At 38.8% G+C, this 15,380-nt stretch overlaps 1 protein-coding gene across 2 annotated transcripts in view; it reads right to left on the reverse strand.

Moving 5' to 3' along the window:
* pde4d (phosphodiesterase 4D, cAMP-specific) overlaps positions 1-15,380 on the reverse strand; it is a 159,549-nt gene that overhangs the window by 138,836 nt on the left and 5,333 nt on the right. The window contains exon 2 of one of the 2 annotated variants that reach the window (XM_019259892.2): positions 3,093-3,151. In XM_019259892.2, the coding sequence (XP_019115437.1) occupies positions 3,093-3,137 (45 nt within the window). In that variant the 5' untranslated portion in view covers positions 3,138-3,151. Of the gene's footprint in view, positions 1-3,092; positions 3,167-15,380 lie in introns of both variants that reach the window. The other variant, XM_019259891.2, reaches the window with a different exon arrangement.

The raw sequence follows: 15,380 nt of genomic DNA on the forward strand, positions 1-15,380 counted from the left end.
GATCTCCCGCAGCTGTCTCTTGTCCTGCTCATCCTTCAGTCACTTTTCCGCTTCTCTGATAATATCCCCCTCATCCGATTCTGTTAAATCTAATTTCCCCGCTCTTTTCATTTAATATCTTGTCATCCACTTCCCCTTCTCCTCATCCTGCCAGCCCTCACCTGGATGTGCTGCGTGTCAACTGGCTTTACTGGCATTTAACATGATTTTAAGAAGCATATAATTCAAGCTGAATTCAAATTGTCCTTCTTCTCCTCCCTCTTTGCACTCTTTCCATGCATTGAATCCCTAACCATCATATTCCCTGCTCTGTTCACCCCACTCAAAACCCCGTCTCCTTATCCTCAGGGCCAGAGGGGCCCAAGCACATGGCCTGGATGCTCCCCTGCTGGGCTGTAATTGGTGATCAAGATGTGCGCGGGAAGAAGATGGAGCGGCGTTTGGCCCATTTCTATTCCCTCATCACATTCACAGGGCCACAGTCACATCTGCGTAACCATGGTGATGCTGATAAGGTGACTCATGACTATTCATCAATGGCGGTGCCTGATTGGACAGCCCCTGAGAGCCTTGCGAAACATATTCATCAGCTCAGCCTGTGTCCCTGCTCTACCTCAATATGCCCTTCAGGATGATGAGGGAGCATCTCTGCTGCTCTCCGTTTGTTTTTCACACTCACTTCTTGTCTTAACCTCAGCCTCCACCTCTCTTCTCTTCTCCTCTCTCTAATTACCTGTCCTCTCTTGATGTCCCACCCATTCCTCTCACACTTGTCTCTCTTCTTTATCCCAGTTTCCCTGCTCTCTTCTTAATTGGTGAAGACATTAATCACAAGCACATCTGACATGAACTACTGCTTATCTCTCCAAATCTCATATCTCACAGTTATGTTTTCATCGGAAATTGAATTGCAGCACTCACTTTGGAGTCTTTTCCCCAACTAATAATGAAAGAAAAAAATAATTAGAATTATTTTTCCCCAGGACATGCCTTTAGTTATGTCCAATTGTAAAATTCCCTGCCTCCTCAGAGAGACAAAATGTGAATCATCAATCGGTTTTTGTTCCATTAGCAGTGTATTAGTTTATTCCATTTTAAAAGGTCATTCATCCCTGCTGTCAGTTTCTTTTTTTAAATCACCATTTATATTTATGCAGCTCTTTTTAATAGTGTCACTGGGACTGTATGCTTTTTGTTCTAATGTAATGTTATGTATCACTTTGAGCAGCCTATCTTGCAGGCAGATGTGTGTAGATTTTTCTACAGTTTACAGTAAATAATAACAATACAGTTCAATGCAAAAAACAAACAAACATGCAGTACACTCATATCCTGTGCATTTAGAACTATAAAACAAATAATAATATGGTTTCTATAGAGACCAAGACAAAATGAAAAGTGTTGCCAGGCTGCAATGGCCATTTTGACATTTCTGTCTCACCTTTCAATATTATTCACACAGAAAAGTGTCAAACTTACAGCAGGAAGGGAACTAGACCCCCCCCCCCTCTTTTAAACCTGTCATTTATATTTTAGCTGATATTCCCACAAGTACCTTTTCAGGGGAAATCCTCCCTCTGCATAGTCAATGTATTTCCTCTCTGATGTCAGCCCATTTGAAAGACTTGCACACTGGCGCTACGTTTGAACTTCAACCCAAGGTCAACAGTCGTAGAGTATGATTGAATATCTTATTCATGCAGTGGGGGATAAGCCTGCTGGTGTCTGCTCCCGCTCGATCTGGGCTCCATCTCTGGTGGAACACAGCATCGCTGACCTCTCTAGTTGTTTGTGAGGATTTCCAGGAACCTGCCTATTAAAATCCAGATGGATAGTGGTGGGCGACGGACAGCTTGCACACAACACTGACAACACCATGTGACAGCCCAGATACCGTGGGTTAGATGCCAGTGTAGCTGTCATGGGGGATGGGTGAAGCAGGAGATATGTTTTGAAATTAACAAACCAGTTTTAAACTTCTGTGGAGTTTGTATAAAATAGTGTTATAAATACTACAGCCGACAATTTTTGAAACTCCATAGCGGGATTAAATTATATTGGTTGTCATGCTTTTCAAGTGTGTGTATATGCATTTGCATTTATTCTGATATTTTATGTTATTTATTACGCCATGTAGAGCTCAAATGATTAGTTGATCAGCAACTATTTTGATGGATTAATCTTTCAAGTATTTTTCAAGCAAAAATGGCCATTATTCTTGCGCCCCCTTTATTCGCCAATGTTAGAATATCTTGGTTTAAGAAAAAAATCTATTTAAAGATATTACTTTGGCTTGAGTCTTAGGAAGTGTTGATTTTGAAAAGTTGGGATTTGTGTTTTACATTTTATAGACAAAACAGTTAATTAACTGATTAACTGAAATGACAATAATTATTAGTTGTCACCCTAGTGTACCCAGTGCACCGTCAAAAGACATATAAGACAGTGCTAAATAAAATCATCAATAATTTATTATCACACTGGAAGAAGTCATCAGAAAAGAAGCACATTTTACAAAACGCTTAAATTATCATGCAATAAACAATAAAACACAACAAAGCCTTTCTTTTCAGGGAAACTATTAAACCTACCTGTTTGTATAGCTAATAGTGTGTCCCTGGTGCAAATTAAGATGTTTGAGGTCTGCTTTAGCTGAGACAATATGTTCATATTCTAGATTTGTACCAAACATCAACACACCAACAAAGGAATGTGTGATGTGCATCATGAACACCACGCTGTAATATGTTTTGAAATGAATCATACAAAATGAAGGTTTCAGGCAAAATATTCAAGTTAAAGATCAGAGCAGCAGGCCGAGTGATGATATATTCACTGTTCCATTTATTGTTACTATATCACCACAGAAAATATTAATTGTGTAAGTTACATGTTCGTGGAACTAAGAATGCTGGACTGTCTGAATCAGGACGCACTGACCATTACATAATTACATATAGGTGTGTACAAGACAAAAAAATGGTTTTGCCATATGAAGACGGAAAACAAAGACAATCAAGGTGTTATGAGTTATGTACAGATGACAAATAAAATGAAACAAATGCAAAAAGACAAAACTGGTGTTCACTTACACCGTCCCGCTGGTTGTCGTCCCCGGACCGGTCATTCCTTTGCATGGTGCGCACCACCTCTGAAAACAGGCAGGCTACAGTCAGAGTTAATCAAAAAGGGGAATAAAAAGTACGTGAAAAACATTTGAGAGGAGGCAACCCATCTCTAACTACTACTACTATTATGACTAACAAGTTCTTCCCAAACTGGTCATGTAAACTTTAAAAGTTAATCAAATACTCTGCTGGATTAAAAACACAAGGTGACTTTGTGTAACGTTTTGACTAAATGACAAAAAGAATCTGTGATTTTCTGTGAAAATCTGTTCTTTTCAAGTAAGATAGGACAGACTGGGTTAAGTTGATCCCAGGGCTTTTGTGGTTTGAGAATATGAAAGCTTTGATCTCCAGGACAACCAGGTAGGCTACTGTGTGTGTGTGTGTGTGTGTGTGTGTGTGTGTGTGTGTGTGTGTGTGTGTGTGTGTGTCTGTTCAACAAGGAACATCATGCATGTGTTTGTGTTGGTGGGAAAGGAGGCATGCTGGGATCCATTGGCCTATTACAATGCATTAGAGTGTAAAAGGTAAAGGTCAGTGAATTATCAGCCAGAGTTACACAACCCTGTTCTGTTTACCTGGCCTAATAACCTCAAGTCTACACCTGCCTCACCCTCGTCCCTCTTCCCTTCTCTCTCTCTCTCTCTCTCTCTCTCTCTCTCTCTCTCTCTCTCTCTCTCTCAGACACACACACCCACACATAAACACACTTAGCCAAGACCAAATGTGCTGAACTAGATGCCCACAACCGTTCATAGAGTGTTAAGTGCTGTGGCACATGCTGAAAATCCTGTAGAACTTCAAAAGAGTAAATAATCACATTTTGGTGTGGTTTGTTTGGAGCATTACAGACAGTCTATGTGTGTTCAGCAGTCTGTCAAATCGAAGTTTTCTCTTATTGTTATCAACCTGGGAGAAGTATCAACAAAGCAAGCAGGCAATTCAGAAATTCGGCTCTGCTTTTTTATAACAACTCCCACTGTCTGAATATTTTTGATCAATTTTGTGTGTGTGTGTGTTCTACATTAGTGATGCCCAAGTAAACAATTCAGCACAGTAACACATATACCTGCATGTCACTTGCCATTTACTATATAATCCTTCATTTCCATGGTCCATGAGCTTAGAAACAACACCAGCTCTACGCTATCAGGATTCATCAACAACACTAGATCTACTTTGAATGAGAGATCAGTTAAACAGGTCACACATTATCCTCCACAAAGGTCCTTTAGCCCAGGCCCATCTCCACTAAATAGATGTGGAGTGACAGGATGGCCAGATACCACAGCCAGAAAAACAGACAACAGAGCTGGCTGGACAGTCTCCATCGATTGGGCTCTGAGGAGAGGAGAGGAGAGGAGAGGAGAGGAGAGGAGAGGGATTGGTCGTGACATGGTGCACAGGCTTTGCATGATGTTGCCTTTGGAATAAATAAACTGTATCTTTCCATGAAAGATATTCAGTATTAAAGAGAACCTGGTGTAGAGGCAACATATACACTGCACCAAGCATGCACATGCACATACAACACAGCTGTATACACACAATAAATACCACAGGCATCCCTTCTTGCTTCCTTGTTTCCCTGTTCCTTGAGCTTCCTCGGCATATGCTCCTACCGACTCGTGATCAAAGTGGCATCCAACAGGGAAAATCTAAAGCATTATTTTAATTTCACACCGATCATGTTTGCAGCAGTTAATTTCAAATCCAAAGTATTAACACACTGAGAACAGTGCCATTCAGCGCCTGCAGGTGCATCAAACAATAACAACAACACAATGTTAAAATATAGATGTGTGGACTACAGTGGGGATCCAGCCCAATTATGGTGTAATCTGTAAAAGCTAACAAATCTAAATTTTTTATGGGATGATTCACACAGAGCAGATAATCATGAACACAGAGCACAAGATACCCCCAGGGCAAAACCACAGTCTTGACCTATTCAGCTATTTCTGCAAGTGTTAACTGCTATGAACCATCTTGTTCAAGCACAGTTACAGGCTCTGGCATCATAAATGATTTGTCTCAGCAGAGCCACCAGAATCTCTTAACACTGCTGCTGTAGCAGTGCAAGTTATGTAAATTTTCTGTCTAAACATTTCTTGGCATCTCACATTTCCCTATCCCTCTGCAGTCATTAAGTGTTATAATAATCCAAGTCCTTTTGATTGTGCTGTCTGCACAGTCTTGTTGGCCATGTTGTACATGACACATCCTACACAGTTGCACTTCTGTTATCAGCGCCTGTCTGGAAAGCCCAGTCAATTATTTTGAATTTGTCTAGACTGCAGTTTTGAGACAATAAATAGTCGATGCTTTCCTTCTCTGGTTGTATATAGCTCTCTGCACAGCCTGACAATGCTGAAAAAAAAATCTAATTAACAGGCAGAGTGTTACAAAGTTTTCTAAATGCGGTGACGTAGTTGACATTTTGCATCTGTCAGGAACTCAGTGTCTTTGTCATTAACGGGCACTTCTTCTTTTTAATGTCATGATCAACTTTGCAAACTTATGGAAGCTGTAAGTCAGCTAAAAGTCCATTAGGACTTGAATTAAACAGAAGGAGCTGTTAAAAATAAACTCTCCGTCTTGCCCATCTCTCTTGCTCTCTCTTCAGGGCGGACCTACAGCCTAAATGTGATGAGTCTTCAAAATAATGTGGATTTTGGCCTTGACAGCACAAGGCTAATTTAGCATTAAAAAACTGAATCAGCAGGAGACATGGCGCAGATACAAAAAGTACACAGAGGGAGAAAAGGATGGATAAACAACATCACTCTTGATCTCAGGCTCCCTACACACGCTCCTGAAAGCTGCATTAAAAGGAAAAATGTATTTTGACATGCAAACTTTTATTTGAAGTTTTCCAAATCTTCCCCATCATAGATTGCTCATGCAGGTAAGCACTACCTGTGACACAAGACCTAAAACAAACATCTTATCTTGTGTTTTGTTTTGCAGGCAGGAGTCTCCTATTGTTTGTGGGTCTTGGGTGTGTGCGATGGATCAGTATGGCAGGCCATGTGCCAACAGTGCAACCACAGGGGGTTGATTTCTGTCTGGGCTCAAGTATTAGTTGCGTGAGGTGTGATTAGAACTACAGATCCTTCTGCCAGAGAGATTTAGGTACACTATGTATGTATGTATGTATGAAAACTTCCCTCTGCAGATGCAATTTTTTTCTCCCGTCCCTTTGATACATCCTCTACTGGCTTTTTCAATTAACTTCCTGCCATCTTTATGAGAGCGATGGCAGTTTATCCTGGGTGATCACATTAAGCGAGTGAGCAAAAACTGCGCTGAGCTATGACTTCTCCTCACCCAGCAGTAAAAGGTCATGGCTGTCTAATATGCTCTAAATTTCAGCTGCCGTGTGAAATGTCTCTTTTCTCTTGTTGAGCTCTCACAGCTGCTTATTGAATAATCGCTCAAAAGTATCTCAGCCTTTTATTGTAGCCATTCAATCAGCTGAGATGAGCAGGCGCCGTGGCTTTGTTGAAATAGCCAGTCACTTTTATTCTCTTCGTAGGCTGATCTGCATAGACCACATTAATCAAGTATGCTTTTTTGTTCAATTTGTCAAGCTAATACTTGGAAGAAAAGCCACTGGAAGATTATACATCGCTGACATTAATTGTCAAGCTTAGATGGTAAATTCTAAAATGAGGCAAGGAATAAACAAATCAGTCAAAGCTGTTGAAAAGGGCCATCTTAGTCTCTTTAAATTAAAATAAATCATAACCTATTATACGGTACATCACAGTGTTCTTTAGAGTAAATAGGCAGTGACTCTTGTTTGACGCTCACTAAAAGCTCCCTGTGTATCATCCAATCAGCCTCATTTCTCAGCCATTGCCTGAAGTGGATTTTTCCAACTCACAAAGTTGCTTCACTTATCCAAAGATGGCAGTGCAAATTATCATCCTATTGATTTAGTAATTGTATTTTGGTCACTGATTGTAGCTTTAAGATCACTGCTGAACCACATTTGAAGTAAGAAGGCTCTTGTAAGAAAGAATAAATGAAGCCTCGGCTCTTTGTGTTGAGTGGCAGACTGAGTCAAAACATAGCAGTCATTGGCTCCTCCAAGTGGTGCTGCACTAAGCAGACACAGTAGTAATTAATAGGGAAGACAAGTCCGAATATTATTTGCAATTCTTGTATTTAGAGACACTCCTGAGGACCAGATGCCCAGCTTTTGTTTGGCTGACCTTGCCATGTCCTGTAGGACTGCCACTGACTGCCACAGCAACTCCTCAGTCCATGCATCACATAAATCAGCTCCGATCAAACCACTGGGGGGCTGTCACCTCCCGTAATGCAATCACACCCACGCACACTCATGCACAAGAAGTCAAAGGCATGCCAACGTGTGTGCACACACACCCGTGAAACACAACCTGGAAATGATAGATGTGTGCTGTCATTTCACACTGAATCTCAGTTGCATGAGTGATATAGATAGTCCTTATTCCACACTTCAAAACTATACACTTGACCATATGCAGTGCCTATAGGAGCTGCAATTCACTCTCAAGCGTGGACAAATTGAAAGTGGCTGTTATTAAGCCATATCTGGTAAAAAAACAGTTTCCAATTTACTTTCCATTCATTCCAATAGCACTTTGTTGACAGTGATGAGCCCTTTGTAGCATCTCGAAACAATGTCATAGCAAGTGGACCAGGGATGAAAATACAATAACATTTACCTGAAATGTAAATTAGCTCTCACACCTCAAGCTCCTTGAAAATAATTGTCTTATATTCTACCTATTGTCCTGCAGAGCCAAGTATGAGTGACACATTTTATTGTTTGCTTTTTGTGCTGTGAAATTAGGGTCATCAGATGTGGGAGTATTCTGAAAACAGCTTGATATTCAACTGTGCATCAGCAACGAGTCTCTATCTGATTTAAATTACTTCTATTCCAGGTTCCTCAGACAATTTATTGGAAGTCTCACCACTTAAAGATGGACCACATCTCTATAATTTCAATAAAAGCTGAAAAAGCCATAAAGCACTTCCTGGATCTCCTAGACATTAGTTTTAGAGCCACTGAGATCTTTTTAATGGCCCTAAAAATAATTCAATGAGGAAGCCTATGCCATTAAAAAACAAAAAAGATTGTTTTGCTATAGAGAATGGTGGTCAGGTAGGTTCGACTACATGTGGGCCTATTGTGCTTTCCCTTTGTAGCAAATGTGGTGAAACCGCACGGGGGAGGATTTGATGTAAAATTGTGTCTGCATCATTAGCCTGATGGGTGCTGCAGCAGAGAGAAAAGCTTTCTAACTCCACAAACCGGGGTGCCATTTACCCAGTTTTGCATCTGATGTGATTACTGGAGGTAAATGTTCCACTAATTCTAGAATAAAGCCTCCAGTAAAAACATTTGGCATCATCTGATGAAAGCTTTGCCATTTTTAAAATGTGAAAATTCAAAATTAAGTAAGTTATTTGGTGCATGTATATATACAAAGTGAGGCGAATTCTAGCTCAACACCCGCTGTCAAATGCCTGTTTTCACCAATGACCACATCTTCTACTAAGAAAAAACATGTTCAGGATAGTTTAGTTTATCACGACATGAGAGTTCCTATGTCCAAGATTTAGATTATTACTACTACTATGAAGTTCGGGTTACTCATTGTGTGGAAATCCTGAGAAAACAGATGCATGATATCTTCTGTGGCTCTGAAGCTTAAAGTTTAAAGTCAGAGAAATTTACCATGGAGCAAGAATCTAACGAAAGACATATGGCATTAAATTATTTACTTTATTTATCAACTCCCACCAGGAATAACCAGTCATGGTATATCAGACTCTCCTGCCCTGATTTTATTTTTTTAACCTGCCTCTTGCCCGTCCCTCAAACTAATGAAAGTGCAATGGGAAATCACTGAACTGGCAGAGTGTCTTCCTGTGAATGCACGCACAATATTGCACCCAGACTTTTATTCATACTCAGACTTTCATTATTCATTTTGAATATAAAAAACAATGTATTTTATGTTTATAACTATAATTAATTTCAGTAGTCTGCCAAACTTGGTTCCAATAAAAGTGCAATGGGAAATCACTGCAGTATCCCTCTAAAGCATCATGATCATAACTCAATAAATGTTTGGGGTTTTTTTTTAATGTCGCATTTCTCTGAGTAAGTGTTATTAGAGTTCATGTTGATTTTATGGAGTACACATTCTCTTTAATTCTTAATGTCAGTATAAATGGTGCAGGTCTTTCTTTTTGTTTTGATTTTACAGAATCATTAACTATTAACTCTCCTCAACTCTGTTTCCAGCCACAGAAGGCAGCCGTTTTCAGCAGAAATGTTCAGACAGACCCACTGTGCACTACCTCCACATCACCAGACGGCTGATAGACAAAGTTAGCGACTAAACATAATAAGAAATTAGCAGCTAGAGAAATATATATCATCCCAGGAGGAGTCCCAGGTGGACATGAACACAGCTCCATATGAATGGTGCATCATATCTACTAAAAGTGTGAATGGTTTATTTGTTTACATGCTTATAAATATATTTCTTCCTTGGGGTTCGGCTTTTTCGATAAGATATCAAAATTTTCCTCAATACTGTTTTTTTTATCGTTCACTATTCATTCATGTTAAAAATGTTTTATCTGTTTTTAGCAAAATAACTCTTGACGTTTGCAAGATAAATGTGCCCCTACTGTGTTACAGCTTGTGTCACTGCCCCCAAGTGGCCGGAAAAAAATGATGCTGCTTTAACACCCTGACATACTATCAAACCAAAATAATGTGACTATAAATTGTAGTTAGATTGTAATTCTAGAGCAATTTAGTTAATGGCCATAAACTGTAGTCTATCAAGTAAATACAAATATCTTATTTTTACTATAATGTGTTTTAAGAGCCAGTTTAGAGTCTTACTGTTGTCTGATGCCTTTAAAGTGTATTCTATATAACCTCTTTCTTCTTCACGCTGCATGATAATTAAAGCCTTTGTGTCAGCACCAGCTTATAGCTCACTGTGGACTAGTTGTTGTAAAAAGCCTGCAGTGAATTACAGCACAGTATCTCAGTCAGTAGCAGTGCTATGCTGTGCGCAAACAGTAGAATGCAGATGAGCAATCAGAACTGACATGAAGATGTAACTCTTACTACATTTAAAAAAGATTTCTACAATTAAAAATCAAGGCATAATGTAAAATGCATGAAAATAGTGTGCTCTGCTTTACTCTGCCAGCAGAGGTCCCCAGAGGGCTGTAGCTGGATGTATGTTCACATCAGCTTTCACTCCTAATACCATCTGTCCATTTATGCATCTGTCTTCATGATTAAAAAAAACATACAGAATAAGTTTGTACAATGTTTTTCTTAATCTCCACTGACTATCTACATTTATATGAGGCTACAAATCGTTAACAAAGAATCTGCTACTATACTATACATCCACTATTTATGATTGATATAGAATTGCACAATTTAAAGTATTTCTGGTGTGTTTTATCTTTTTATCCTCAGCTGAGAGCCTCCTTTTCCATCCCTCTTACACACATAAAGCATTATCCACTACCCTGTTTCTCTCATACACATGGCCCACTATGGCCTAATGACATCACTGACCCAAGGCAGAAGTAGCCCTGTAAAGCTCGAGATGAGTCACTCCTATCCGTACAGCCCAGCAGAAAACAGCAGGCACACAGTGGTGAGTGAATCTCAGCCTGCATCTCTCCCATCAGATTTGATTTAACATGGGCACTGATGACTGACTGAAGACAGCGATGGCTCTTAATGTCAAGGTTGAAAGCCAGTCTTAGTGGTTTCTTCCCGTCTAATGACACAGCAGGTTAGAGAATGACTGGCAGTGTAAATAAAGCTGGATGCCTCGCCAGTCCTTTTCCATATTTTGACATAGGCTTTGGAAAATACACCAAACTAAACCCAGATGCAACAGATGTGTTATGTTGGGGGCTGGCATTATTTATCTGTTAACATTATGCTCCTTGTTATGTTTGAATTACAGCATACGAAACAAGCACTGAGGTTGAAAATGTGATAATTGCATAGCGTAATCATATGATAATGAAAGTTTGATTTATTTTCCAATTTATTGTTTGTTTATTCTAAAGTCCACAGTACACCGTCCTACTATCAGAGGTTTGCTGCACACACACACACACATAGACACAGTAAAAACCATGATGTTGCGTCCAGGCACATTAGAACATTTTTACCCAAATCACGACATGATTTTTCCCCTGGCACAATAGCGTCAGCTCCTGTGAATGTGTCTGCACCGTCTGTGTTACAACAGAGTTTCTTTGCACAATATTGCACCCAGACTTTTAGCATTACATACTAAAAATGTGGACTGTGCAGTGTTGGGCAGTAACATATTATTTAGTAAGAATAAATAATACAGTTAGTCAATAATTCCAGTAACGCTCTTTACTCTGTACAGCTTCACTGTGAGAACAAGAACTTTGGGAGTGCCTCCAAACTGAAGGTTAGCTGCTCGTTAAAACTCGTTTCCTGATTTCACATATTAAAAACAGACATTACATGTGAGCATGGTGTCTGTTTTTCCTTTAGACATGAGGGATGTTGTAAATAATCTGACAGCTAGTCTATACTTGTGTCAGTACAGTTTTCTTGTCACAGAAGAGGGTTACATGGAGGACATTTTGACAAGTCACAGCAGAAAACTCACAGGTGTATTTATGACTGGTTGATTTATGTCATTCATTTTGGTTTTGTCCTGATTCCTTTACATTTATATAGTATTTTTATATACATTTTATATGTTTTTGTACATTTTCTTATAGTATTTTTATATACATTTTATATGTTTTTGTACATTTTCTTGGCAAATATATTGATTCTGAATATCCCTTCTACTATGAAAATGTATTGCTTAGCTTTTTTTACTTAATCTTTTACCTAAAAAAGACAATACTATATCATTCATTTGAAGTTATAAACCATCCTTTTTAATGTAACTGTCCATTAGCAGTTTGTGAACTCCAAATAGGAGAGGAGGTCCTGATATTGTGTGTGCCAATTCCCAGTCACTGTTAGGAATTGAAACGTTGTTATGGTTATTGTATTAAGTCTTCCTGTGTTTTTCCAACTTACACAAGTCAAAATGTCTGCTGTACAGCCAGTCTATTGTACCTTAAGTATGCTTTTGTTTAGTGGTAATGATTTATGATCATTACTACTGAATTTATGGTTCAGTTATTTATGGTTCATGCTAACTTCTTCCATAGGAGCTCTCTCCCCTGGGCTGGGTGTTTGAATGTTACACTGGGTTAAGGTAAGCAAAGCAGACAGACCAATCAGCTGAGGACTGCCAAAACTCTGCTGCTCAGAGGTGACGTGTCGTTTCTCATTTCTCGTCATGTTATGTAAAGCACACCCACCCACTGAGGCCCAGTTTGGCCTCTGATTACATGAGAAGACCCTGAAGGTTGATTAAGTACCTGTAATCTTATTTTGCATAAAAACATTTCCAGTGGCAGAAATATAAGGAGTGCATGGGCAATTTGTCCAGTGAACCCCTGCGATGACCAGATCTGCCAGTTTGAAACAGCATCAAACCACAGAGAAATGCTGGCTGCTGTCTATGTAATACCAGACAACCATAAAACCAAATATTTTCCAGCAGATACACTTACCCAACTTATTCATCCAGAGAAAACATTTCTCATTAATTAGGGCTGCACGAGATAGTCAGTGTCTAAAATAGCAGAACAGATTTATCGCAAACTCTTGTTCCCCCTCAGTTGTTACATGGAATTGGGGCATATAATGTAAAGACAACACTTGGTTCACAGTGAGGTTTGTCAACAAGCCAATGGTGTTGTGCACCAAAAGCTCATTTCAGTAGAAACTTCAATAACAAATGACACAGAATTCATGCATTCAGTAAAGCAATGCATCGTATGTACCCATTAAAATTATATTAGGTAAAATTCATTGTTCAAAGCCCTGGAACTGTATAACTTAATCATTTGTTTGACTGATTTATGAGACCAAGTCAAGTGCGAACCCATCTCTATGCTACATATCAACATGTTATGAGATATGAGATTAATTTGGGTATGCCTGAGGCTTGTGAGCCGACATCCTTAGATGGTCACATGGAATTAGACCCTGCAACTTCACTGAATACTCTTTTACCCGCTGTGGTGAAAGAAACAGAGAGTAGGAGTGGGAAAGTAAACGAGAGAGTGATGTTTTACCGCAGAAAATATTTATCTAGTCGGAACCAGACAACAAATGAGACCAGGAAAAGGACAAACAGCCAAAAAACAATGCACCCGTTTACCCTACACAAGGGTTTAATTTGCTTAATTACTTTTCATGTCATGGGAACATCTAGTGTATCTGTGATTGGTCCCATCTCACATCCGTGTATGGATAAATTACAGATAAATGGAATTATAAGGATCAGAATATGATGAGACATTCAGATAAGCGATGATGAATAATTATTAAGACTGTATTATTGTGTGGTAACAATCAGATTATGTAATGTGCTTCTAATGCCTTCCACATTCAAAAGGAGCTGTGTCCATATATATTTAACTGATATTAAATTACACAGAATATATGGATTAATTATATGAATGCAGAATACAGACTACAAATAGAATCAAATGACTTGATCCCATGACTACCCACAGCAGAGACATGGGAGTGATGATGACAGAACCCGCAAATGGCTGATAGAGAGCAAGATATTTGTGAAATCTAATATTTGTGAGTCGGGCACCAACCACCATGTGGTCATGCCCCATTAAAGCCCCCTCCTAAAGACTGCAGATAATATACTACCCAGTGAAATTAGTGAGATTTATCTAAATCCAGAAAGCCACCTCATGTGAAGCAGATGGCTAAAACAGATAATAACCTATGTTGGAAACTCAGTAGCTCAGCAGTTTTGTAGTTCTCATCAAACTTTTTTTACACCGCACACCACCTCAGAAAACATTATGCTCTGTATGTGTCACCACTATGACAACCCTATTCAACTACAGGCATTTTACGTAGGAGGCAGGTTTATTCCTAATATGAAGAGAATAGGAATGTTTCTGATCTGCACTGTGCAAACGTTTTTGAACTATTCATTTTACCTCCTACTATCTCGCAACTAATCATGGATGCATGTGTGTGCTACGTGCATGAACGTGACGACGTAGTAGGTAGATACTGAAACAAAATTTATTTTACATTACATTTCAGCAATCTCTTCTCTTGTAATGTTTTCGCTGCAATATTTGTTTAGTATAACAAATAAATTAATTATTATTTTTTTAAATATTTCAGGGATTCCTCCGATTTCCATTAAAGGGAGTTACCATAGATGATAGCCTTTGTCTCAGAGCATATCGCCACCTCTTAAGAAATATTATAGTAAAGGCAAGATGACTATAAATACATACAGTATATCTTTTATTTTGCCAATGAGAAGTAGTGGTATAAACCAAAAAGCTGGCACACTAACCTATTGCTTGTTTGACGCCAAAACAGCGTTAACTCAACACCAGAATATACTTTCATGTAAACAAGGTCTATTGGCCCTAAATTGAAAACAAAGGTAACATTTTGTGATAGTGGTTTGGATTGAAGTAAGACTAACGGTGTAACACCGAATTGACAATATATACTATATGCTTTCAACAAGTCAAACCAGACAAGGTCATTTTTGACCCCAGAGGACAAAAGGTGTATGGCAATCGTGAGGACATTTATCATAAAACATTGATTTTATTTTAGAGGAATATGACGCATCTGAAGAAACTATGTACGCAACTTTGTGTGACACGAGCCTTGTTATATTTCCCATGAAGCCAATATAACAGGAAAATAATAACATGAATGAGCTGCTGGAGCAAGTTTATGATTGTTGACGCAAGACTGCAATGAGGAACTCCCAGAAAACAAGACAACGGCCTTGAGAGACGTGCTCCAAATTCATCAACAATATAAGCAATGTAATTTCCAAGACCTTGTGATGGCAATCAAGTTTTTATTAAACTCTATACTGAGACATGAATAATGATGTTAACACCTTTTTGTGTTAACATCATTATTCATTCACCCAGTATTTAACAAGAAATAAATTCAGAATTATTACCAGACCATGTACTATAGTTATCTTAAAAGCAGACAATAGCCTATAGATGCAAAGGCATCACAATACAAAAGCTGGCACTGATACAGTTTAAAAATATGATCTAACTTACTGATAT

This window comes from Larimichthys crocea, chromosome III, assembly GCF_000972845.2.
Source record: "Larimichthys crocea isolate SSNF chromosome III, L_crocea_2.0, whole genome shotgun sequence".
NCBI lineage: Eukaryota > Metazoa > Chordata > Actinopteri > Sciaenidae > Larimichthys > Larimichthys crocea.